The 10,895-nt window shown below is 32.5% G+C and overlaps 1 protein-coding gene across 1 annotated transcript; it reads right to left on the bottom strand.

The window, feature by feature from the left end:
- Nucleotides 1-2,551: 2,551 nt before the first annotated feature.
- LOC108216260 (uncharacterized) lies at nt 2,552-10,575 on the bottom strand. The gene is made up of 7 exons (XM_017388969.2): nt 10,333-10,575; nt 9,137-9,163; nt 7,824-7,922; nt 6,231-6,363; nt 4,580-4,886; nt 4,356-4,410; nt 2,552-2,944 (listed from the first exon to the last, which is right to left on the bottom strand). The coding sequence occupies exons 1-7, from the start codon at nt 10,471-10,473 to the stop codon at nt 2,870-2,872; spliced, it is 837 nt and encodes a 278-aa protein (XP_017244458.1). The 5' UTR covers nt 10,474-10,575; the 3' UTR covers nt 2,552-2,869.
- Between the last annotated feature and the right edge of the window lie 320 nt (nt 10,576-10,895).

Below are 10,895 nucleotides of genomic sequence, written 5' to 3'. Positions count from 1 at the left end.
ACGTACAAGTGCGGGATCACTGCTCATGTTTTCCATTTTCTGTATCAAGTATATTTTATATTACATACAATTTTTTTTTGTCATATATAATTGCAAAATTGACAACATTTCAAGTGTTGATACAAGAGTTTTTGGCATAAAATGAAAAAACATTGCCTAAAAACCATTATTTGCTCATATTTTTCGTTGGGGTCTACATATACAATACAATTAAAGGAAGAAAGAAACATTAGTTTGCATAATGGCTGAGATTTTTTCTGGTCTTACTTGCTATTTAGACATCAATGATGCTTTTCAAAAAGAATACAAGGAGTAATCTTCCTCTAGAAAAAAGAGTAGACAGTCATATAGATGAAGAAAACAAAACAGAAAATGGAGTTTAGGAGAAAAAAGAGCAAACACTTAGGCTACTATAATTGATGTGTTACGGTAGAAAAAGAATTCAAATCAGGAAACTAGCTTGTGCATAACAAGCATCACAATCGATCACAATCCTCTGCAGGCGGCTGCATCTTTACATTACAGCAAAAGGTGCCATAAAGCCTAGGACAATTAGCTTCGAATAGATAGAAATTACCACAACTAGCAAAATTTTGTTTTTGAATCATTAAACGCTCCTCAATTATTTTTGGCAAAATTTAAACCATTCTCCTTTGGAGATAGCTGCAACACCAAGCAGCATAATGTACCAAGCACATTTGGTTATATCGGAATTTTTGTTTTGATAATTGAAATATCGGAAATTACTGGTACATTATGCAGAATTTAAAAGATAAAGCAGTTATACTAGTTTTAGCTTGGACTCATATGACCAATTTTGTTTTGTAAAGGAAAGTGCGAATTCTATATACACGTATTTGAAAATAGATGTGAGGGTAATTTTGTGTACATGTACTTCAAATATTTTTGTAATCCATGTATTTCCGCCAACTCAAACTAATTCTGTTATTTTTTTTGGGAGGATATTTCAGTCTTTTTATATTCACCTTCTTCCTAAAACTCATTTTCACCATTATTAAATTTTTTTTGTTGACAAATGTAAGAAAATTTCATTAAACTTGAATATAATACCGCTGGGACAAACTCCGAACTGTTGTCTGTTGATACAACCAGGTGGTAAAACAAATACACTAAAAACAATAAATAATTTGTTTCTTGATCGTTTAACACATAGAATTTAAAATTTTTTGAAGCCAAAAACGCAATCAAAGACATCCCAAGCGATCCAAATTGCACCAACATCTCTGAAAATAGTAACATCGCAATTGATCATATCACATAAAGCCATTGTTAACCCAATGTTCAGAAACACCAATCACATAAATTGAGATGGAAGAAGCGGCACCACAACTATCGATATTGCCGGACACCAGCTATAGATCTGACGAAGACTCCCAACTATCTACATGCCGGATACCAGCTATAAACATGCCGAAAGTGTAAATCCGTGAAGGATGAATAATCTTTGGTCGTGAAAGGTTAGCTCTTGCAATAATCACCACGATTCCAGATTCGATACAGTCTTTGTAGATCAACAAAATTATCAATAAATTCGTTCTCAACCAATCCAACACTATATAAACCCAATCATAACTAAACAAAACATTACAAAACACTCTAAAAGGAGAGACAAAACACACACTCCAAGAGGAGAGACACCCAAACATCCAAAAGATTGGATTTTATTGAGAGAAAATTAACGAGGGTAAAAGATAATGAAGGGGTTGAGGCTTTCCACCGGAGAAATTAGTGGAAGCCCCTCGATTTACTTGAAAATGGACAAAGCCTAACAGAGGAGAGGAGAAAGGCGGCTAGACGATCCTACCATTGTTGAATTTTTTGATAAATTGAAATTCGAATATCATATCTGTTTTTTTTAACAAAATCAAGTAATTCAAGTTGTTTTAAAATCGTCTATTTATCCTCTACAATGTGATATCTGTTAAAATTTTTGACAACCAAGAAAATTAAAAAAAAATTCTCTAGATTTTGTTTTTGGTGTTCTTGAAGATTAATTAGTCGTTTGAATGCGTCAGTGTTATCCAAATCAAGAGTTAAAGTAACCGATTTGAAGCTCTCGAGTTGTATTCTCACTTCGACTATCAATTTGTGCGAAAAGTAGTCGCAAATTTAATTTTTAGGTTCCTAAATCAATTTCAGGGTTTTTAGTTTTGATTGTGTGTTAATATGTTCTGTTGATGTATGATTATAGTCTTGTAATTTAAGATTGGTAAATGCTTGTTTCGTGATTTTTGATCAAGTTTCGATGTCTTGCTGGAAAATGTCTTCACGTTTTTTATTTTTCCGGTCGAATCAAAACTTGTTTGTGGATTAAATTTGCTGGGTTATATTTGTGTGCATAACGATTCGTTTATGTTCACTTTTGTCAACTTTTGGGTCAAAATATATTTTATTGTTGCCGGACTAGAGTAATTTCATATCCATTTGACAGCATTGATTTGATCTTTAGGTCACTATTCTTAAGAGACTTCCTACAACTAACAGACTCAGTACTGGTACACACGTTAGCCTTCCGTGTAGGCTGTGTAAATGACAAACATATGTAACCATAGCTAAGCAGCTTGTTCAGTATAAGCTCCATGGAGTTAACATGTCTGAGACAACCTCTTTAAAAGATCCTCCTCTTATTCAACTACTGTATTGTTCAACTAGACACTAAAATGAAGCTGTGCTCACAAATATGCTTTGTGCCTTCAGAATGCTATACATATAAGTTCTTTTGTTGTACTAATTTAAGTGAGAAACCCAAAGGTAGATTGGAGAAAGGAGATAACAGAAATCGAGAAATGAGAAAAAGATTACAAAATTTGAGAAACGCCACGGTTGGTTGGAGAAAATGCCTCAATGCTTAAGCCGAGGCCAGCGCTTTGCACAGTGATTCATATGCTTCGGCACAATGTTTGAATTTCTCTTCTGCTACTGCCTGTAAAATGGCACTCTTAACAGAAGAAAAGAGGATACAGTATCTTTGAAGATGGAACAAACTTAAAGTTTGTAATGTCATTAACTGATTAAGTGGAACTAGTCCCAGATACTACAGTAGTAGTATAGATAGTTTTACTACACAACCTTGAGTAAACAAAATAATATAACATAGGTATACTAAACAAGCAAATTAAATTAGTTAAGAGATTTCACCAAACTATTTTTCATAAGATTGAATAATTTTTTTAGCGTTATAGGGATTCATTATTCAATAATTATTATTAGCTTTTACACTTGAAAATTTGAACTTTATGTCCAAGTTCACTGAAATGGCAAGAACATGCAGGGCTAAGCTCCTTAACTACCAAAATGCGATAAACATCAACTGGACCAAATCCATGTCCTAATTATAAAGTTTAAATATGTTGGTAAATTTAAAACCCCACAAATTCCATAATAAGAGCAAATAATCATCAAAGCCCACCAGTTGTACATGTACTAAGATTAATAGGTAAGATAATGGTTGCGACTTGTTTTATTTTGGGTGCTTAGAGCTAATATATTCAAAAAAAATATGATTAAATTGCATATAATGTGCGCTGATGTTTCTTTATATGTATATATATACAAAATACAACAGTCTAATGTATCTTTGTAGTAACTTATTTGATTAAGACATACTCCTAAACTACCAGGCAATTTGACCTATAATTTGTTTTTGGCAACCTATTTGTAAATTAGTAGTTTTTTTTCTTCTCTAATGCATGGCTTTAACTTTTGTTTCAAAAAATGACTTGGTTAGTGTGACCATTATTATTTTATCACCTTCCAATAATTTCCTAAATCGCCATCGATCTTATTGTATACAACTAAAATAAAACGAGCTGGTAACTCCTCAGGTCTGGTACTGCATTTTCATACAGCTGAAAGTTGGAATGGGACTAACAAAACAATGGTCATGCTTCTGCCTATATTTCATTCTACATGGTCATCCTTCAACAACCAAACTATTCATAGTTTTTCTTTCTTTAATAGAATACTATATGCGCAATAAAAACAATGTGGTACCAGTTCTGGAAAACCACCAGGGAGGGGACTACTTTTAATCCTTACATCCTACATGAACACTACAAAACGAATCAGCTCACTGAGAGGCGGTGAGGATCAACTTTTGGTGGACTCCATCCAGTCCAAGGGTCTTGCAAGTGTTTGTAGCGGACAAATTCAATAGTCTTTCAGGGTAGGGTTTTATTTCAAGCATGACCTAGACGTTATTGCAAGTATATATCTGGATGATAATAAATTAATAATAGTAATAATAAATAACATGCAATCAGGTTGCTTCATCAAATTGAACACCTTAGTAAAGCATACATATACCATTTAGGAGGAAAAGGTTATGGGCAAACCTGAGTAGGGCCTTGATGCCTATCTGGATGCCATTTCAAAGCGGACAAGCGGAAACTGCGAAAAGAATTGTGCTCAGATATCATAATCAAGTGTTACAAGTTTTTAAACACTGTTTGGTAATCAAATTTACTTTTTTTATAAATTTAAAATTTTAAAAACCTTCTTTGATAACAATATCATCCTTAGATTTATAATCACAAGAACAGAAGAAGAAAACACTCACGCAGTTTTGACATCTTCAATTTTCAAAGGACCACTAATAGGCAGACCAAGTATTGTTCTATCAGATGATGAACCTGGAAAACATGATTCTCTTTCAGAACATGTTTCATGTGCATCATCCCATTCTCTATTACTGTTGGTCCGTTGTGAGTGCTCTCTCCACTCAAATCCAGATGATGATCTTCGGAAAGAAGATTCTCCCTCCATCCTGTAGGACCAAGTATAGCATCTACCCCCAAAAGTTGCTTGAAAGATTGGCTCAGAATATCCATCATAATCTTCAAATGGGTTATTTCTACTAGATTGATCTGCCACACCAAGTAAAGACTAATAGAATCAGAAAGCTATCATAAAATTAGCCGATAGTATGAGTCTATGGCATCTATGATCTATCAGACTATCACCAATCTTATACTTCAAATAGTAGAGACCATTTAACAAGTTCTTCTTGATCCCTATCACAAGTGCCTTGCGTCTTTTGCTTCTAAGTTTGATTAACCAAATTACCAAAATCAGTTTAAAAATAAAAAAAAGTTCAAATTAACTATTCATTCTTCTTTCATAATTGATCATTCCATTTTCATTCTACTTTCTTGCATGTGTGCTCTTTTGTATAATCCAACACTCCTAAATAATCAAAATGTTTAGACATGTAATGACACTGTAACGTCCTTAGGAATTAGAGGTACAGTGAATATTCTATTGCAGTATACATTTTTATTTTGTCACCTGATTTTCGTCTAGTTCAAACACCATGCAGATTTCAGTCTTGCCCTCATTGCATATTCGCAAGTATAGAGCAATAAAATATGACCTAAGAATTTATGAAGATTGTGTTTGGTAATATGAAATTCAATTCAAATGACATGATTTGAATTGTCATCTCAAATTCTCATATATAAGCTTGAATTTGACGACTTGGAATTGAATTAAATTAAAATCCAAATCCCTTTTAATTATCCAAACATGTCATTTTGTCCAGATCCAGAATTTTAGATGAATTCAAACTTCCCAAACAAGCCAGGTATTTGTCATATCTGCTCAGCAAACTTGTAAAAGTTGAGCTCATAATACAAGTGCACAAGAGTTTTGCAGAAGCAAAAAAATACTACTATTACTCACGAACCAAGGTACTCAATCGAACTCTGAAGCTGATAGCTAAAGTATACATTCTTACAGAAACTGTCCTTGATATTACTACTAGCAATAGTTACAAGACTAAAGAAACTCAACCAAAGTCTTAACTGATATTTTACATTAATTATGATATTTCCTAACTTTAGGTTATGATGGAGTCTATACTCTCTGTACTTTATAAAAACATTTCTTCTACTTGTGACAAACATCTTATTTCACTAAAACACTATTAAACAATATATAATCTGCAAGTAATCTGGAGCTTAACCAATTTACATGTGATTGAGTCATATTCACATAAGCCCAGTTACCCTTCAATGCTAACAGATAGTAATCAATAGTACATGTCATGTAGACAAGGTCAATGTACCACATTATACTGAAAAGAAAGGAATGGATAGAGAAGATACTGAACCAAATTATACTAAGATAACTGCGTGACATTATATATAAAGTAGCTTGCACAAATATATACAAGATGTAAAGAAATCATATATAAACGAAAATAAACTAACACTTCTTCTTGTGGTCATGAGCTTTAGAAGCATGTGCAGAAGACTTTGATCTTCCTTTTTTCTTTGAACTATTAGACCGATCTCTTTTCCCTTGGCCCCAAATATTTGTAGTTTCGAATTTACTATGCACATCCTGAACAGAAGGTAAATACAGCGTCTTATTAAATAAAAAAAGTATTACCGACATGGAAACCTTACTGAAATGGAGATACCAAATAAGATGACGGCTTCATATGACAAAAGATCAAACATAGTGCTTTTAGCTTAATTCATTTTCACCAAAATATGCATACGAACAGAAGACTTCAAACGACCAAAAGAACATTTATATGTGGCTCAACAACTCTAAAAACTGTACTACAAACAAAATACAGACTACGTAGGTATTCAATTCATGTTACGACTGAAGCAAGTAGACCATTAAAAAATAAACAAAATTTGATTCCAAGATACAAATGAAGCTCAAAGTATAAACATTGAGTGCACTGGTATTCAATAACTATCTGCATTTTTGGTTTTCGCAGTATATAGAGTTGCCTATAGGCTATTCTCTATATTAGCACTTGCAGACGCTTAATGTGAGCATAACAGAAAGTGAGAGCACAGCTCAAATATCGCCATTGCTACAAGTTAAAAAGATTAGTAAAATTTTGGAGGAAAAGATCCCATGTCAAGTGGTGCCTAAATAACTGGAATTTGTGCTACCAGTTAAATAACTAGAGCTTACATAAACTATGGGTGTCCAGTAATCTCAATTGCTCAGCCGCTAGGATACGAAAATATTTTGAGACTTTGTCTGAAAAAATGTACAGTTAAACCTCTTTAAGTAATAACGTTGGGACCAATGAAAAATATTACTTTATCAAGAGAAAAAATACACTACCTACATTATGTTGGGGCCAGAAAAAAAATATTGCTTTGTCAATTATTACTTAATCCAGCTTCAACTGTATTACACATGTACATAGCTTACATTTTCCCTTTATAAAGCAGTGCAGGTCAAAAAGATTCATCAAGCCAACACTGACTAGTATAATGCATATAACTACATATAGAAAAATTGTTATAATTATTTGACATCAGTACCATCATCATAACAGTCGACATGCAGCACGACTTAGAGTACTTAGAGATAGAGACATAGTAAATTAGTAATCATCATAAATATGCAAGTGAAATTGAAAAAATAGAGGGAACGATTGTACGAAATTAAAGGCCTTCAAACATTTAAACAAAAAGCAGTGACTGAATAACAGCATCGTATCTGCAAATCCTAGCTAAGTATGTAGGTGAGCTAGTATGCCACCTTTAGCAGAAATTAAAGAAAAAAAAATCAGTTTAACCCCTACAAGCGGCTTATGTTTTTTCCCCTAAAACCTTATCTCTTTCCTTTTCATTTGCTAATACACCAAAATTGAAGAACCACATAGAAATGACATTTGCCGTGTGAATGTATGTCACAATCAACTCTAAGTACTTATGAGATAAGTAACGCTATTAACGAGATTTACATGAATCGGATAACTATGAGATTCAAGTACAACAAAAACATTATTTTAGAAAAAATAATAATTTAATTATAGAACTGTATACCTCATATGTTGTCTTGCACGAACCATTATGATAGAGGAGATTCCTCAGGGCTTTCTTTGCATCAGCTCGCTTTTGACGTGTTTCATATCTAATGTACGACTATATTATTTTCAAATTCAAGGAAACTTATTAGAAAGTTTAATAAATGAAACAGTTCAAATACATAAGAAAACAATACAATAAGTAACTTAAAGACGCAATTAAATGACACAAGAGAGAAAAGAAACTTAAATGTACTTTAATATATTACAGGACAAACAGGAACTTATCAGTGTTTATGATAGTTGAACAGAAAAAACACATTCAAGGAAGCTTTTTATTCGTCATTTCATACTATTAGAAAGTTTAGTTGCTATTTAGTCTAGTTCTGAACTATTGTTCTCAACATTTCACCACTGTTCTAGTTCTGTACTAATGTTCTCTAACATACTTTCACTGGAATGTGTTCTTACTTCTTCTACAAAATTTAAATGTGTTCTATTTTAAAGGAAAACAAAGCCATCAGCACTCAGCAGCCATGATAAAAAGAAAAGATGCTATTATAAAGTTTTAAAAAAGAATGGAGAGGATGACAGAGTTTCAGATGTATGATTTATGAAACAGTTTTTAAATCTTAGATTAAAGAATTCACAATTTTTTTTTTTTATTAAGAGGGAGGAAGGAGGTAAAAATTGAACAATTAGCAATTTGGTAGGGAAGAAGTGGGAGCTACTCCACACAGTAAATTACTAAAATTCATAAGGTTCTCAGTTTAATGAGAATCAGGTACCTAACTGTTGTCTTCTATGCCAATTCTCAGTGGCATCACCACATGTCTATACAAAGCAATATGCGGAAGATTCGAAGGTAAAGAAGAGAAGTAGGAGCTACTCCATACAGTAAAATACTAAAATTATAAGGTTCTCAGTTTAATGAGAATCAGGCACTTAACTGTTGTCTTCTATGCCAATTCGCGGTGGCATCACCACATGTCTATACAAACCGATATGCGGAAGCTTCGAAGGTAAAAGAAGAAAAACAGCTGAAGTTTAGGGAATTTGCGAATTGAGCACGTCCTAGGTTCAATATCTCAAGGATATGTAATTCTAATAAGAGCATTGTAAAAGACATTCTACTAATGTTCCATCAGTCCTTCCGCAGGTTCTTAATGGTGGGAAGAGTTATAGAAGACCATTTCCTTGAGTATTTACAGAAGTAATCTTTTCTTCTTACTCACTTTCACACCGTATCTTACAAATGTAAATAAAAAGCAACAAATAGAATATCTTTGATGATATATAAAGTACAAATAGAACTAAACTTTATATGTGTACCTTTGAAGGTTGTTGACCATTCGAATCCTGCAAGCACATTTTAACTCAATTCAGAGGTAAAACAATTTGTATTGATTGTGTCTAAAGAAAACAATACAAGTATTTTACTGATGCATTAGGATAGTTTTATTATCATTCAAAATGTCACGCATTTCATGGATCTAAGGAACTGGAAAAGAACAGTTCAATATTCTTATGGGATTCAAGAACAAGCCAATCACCCTCTAAGATGCACTATTATTACATTCAAGTGGATTTCTGTAGGGAATTGAAAGCTAATAATACAATCAATAAGTATCAGGCCTAGTTAATAGCCAAACCATTGAACCAAAATAAATTTCCTAATTTTGTGCATGCTGCTCTCTTAATGCTATAACGAACAATAAGAATGCTACTTGCATTATTTTCCCCACCAATTAAATGCATATGAAAACCGTCTTTATTCATGCTGACCTTGTCGATAATATTTAATTGGATCAAAGAGACGACTAGTAACTTTTAATGATAAAATAAAATTTTGAAAGCTTTTAAAGTTGTCAAAAACCTAAACAGTGACACAGGAAGTTTCATAGAATTACTATATCCATGTAATTATGTTGATATCAATGCTATAGGCCTTGTTATATTAAAGTTAAAGGTAATGTCAGTATAATATTCTTTCGTTTGCAACAAGCAAGAATTGATAGTAGTGATTAGGTCATTGCTAGTGGTGATCCTTAGCATCAAGATAATTCAATCAGTTAACAGAATAAATGCAACTCAATCTCAATGTGGAAAGATTGAAGATTGAGATATATTGGGACAAAGATCATAAAATCGCTTAAACTTCATGTGATCCTTCCGTAACTTCAGACAACAAATGCAAGTAATTATTTACATCGTCAGTTGCCGTTTTGTCACATTATCGGTTGCTAACAACATATTTTGCTAAACCATATATTGTTCTGTTTGTACAAATCAGCTTGATACAAGAAACTACTTCAACAAACATAATCATAATTCCAATAGCAAAACTATAAATACAATAAAATTTGCAACAAGCCCAGAAACCAGTGAACTAAAAGCATAAAAATGCAAACTTTAGAGTATATAACATTGTGAATACCTATAAATTGGAGATGAAATCAATCATACAAATAAAAAAGGCCCCTTTTTCTATTAAAGATTACTCAAAAGTTTCACAAACAAGAACTTACAGGGTCCCATTTGTTCCTCCATTTCTCACAAGAAATTGGTGTGGAATGAAAAAAAGAAGCAAAAGTGAGAGATGGGGGTGGTGTAATTGTTGATTCCAACATAGAACTCTTCAACAGCAGCATGTTTCTCCATCTGGGCATCACTTGTTCTTGCCGCAAAACCCAAAAATCATATCAAATCAACGCACAGATATATGATTGATGTTTGTAGCTGTGGGTATATGTGTTAAAAATATTTTCTTTACAGGGTAATCGACGAATCTTTTATATAAAAAAGTTTAAACAAAAATGGACTTAAGCTTATAATTTTTAATAAGTATTCTTTTTGCGACGGACTAAACAGTGTAATAGCCATTTAGAAAATTAATTATCTTACATTATAAAAAATATTATAAATGATGTATTGGGTTCAATTTACATGCTCAATTATGTACAATAGTTTTTTAAATTAACCAATTTACGGGCTTTGTATGTGCAAAAATTTTCTAAGTATAACTAACTTAAAAAATGTCAAATAATGTAAATCTAAAGAAGTTTCTAAAACTTACATCAAAATGGCACAA

Source organism: Daucus carota, chromosome 4, assembly GCF_001625215.2.
Source record: "Daucus carota subsp. sativus chromosome 4, DH1 v3.0, whole genome shotgun sequence".
Classification (NCBI taxonomy): domain Eukaryota; kingdom Viridiplantae; phylum Streptophyta; class Magnoliopsida; order Apiales; family Apiaceae; genus Daucus; species Daucus carota.
Note: the sequence above shows the minus strand (reverse complement) of the source record. Positions and strands in the feature narration are given on the sequence as shown.

Coding starts and splice junctions, on each gene's coding strand:
- LOC108216260 (XM_017388969.2), bottom strand. CDS start 10,473: ATGCCCAGATGGAGAAACATGCTGCTGTTGAAGAGTTCTATGTTGGAA. Junction 4,887..6,230: donor TCATGACCACAAGAAGAAGT/GTTAGTTTATTT, acceptor TTGGTGTGGCAG/ATCAATCTAGTAGAAATAAC. Junction 4,411..4,579: donor ATTGAAGATGTCAAAACTGC/GTGAGTGTTTTC, acceptor TTCTTTTCGCAG/TTTCCGCTTGTCCGCTTTGA.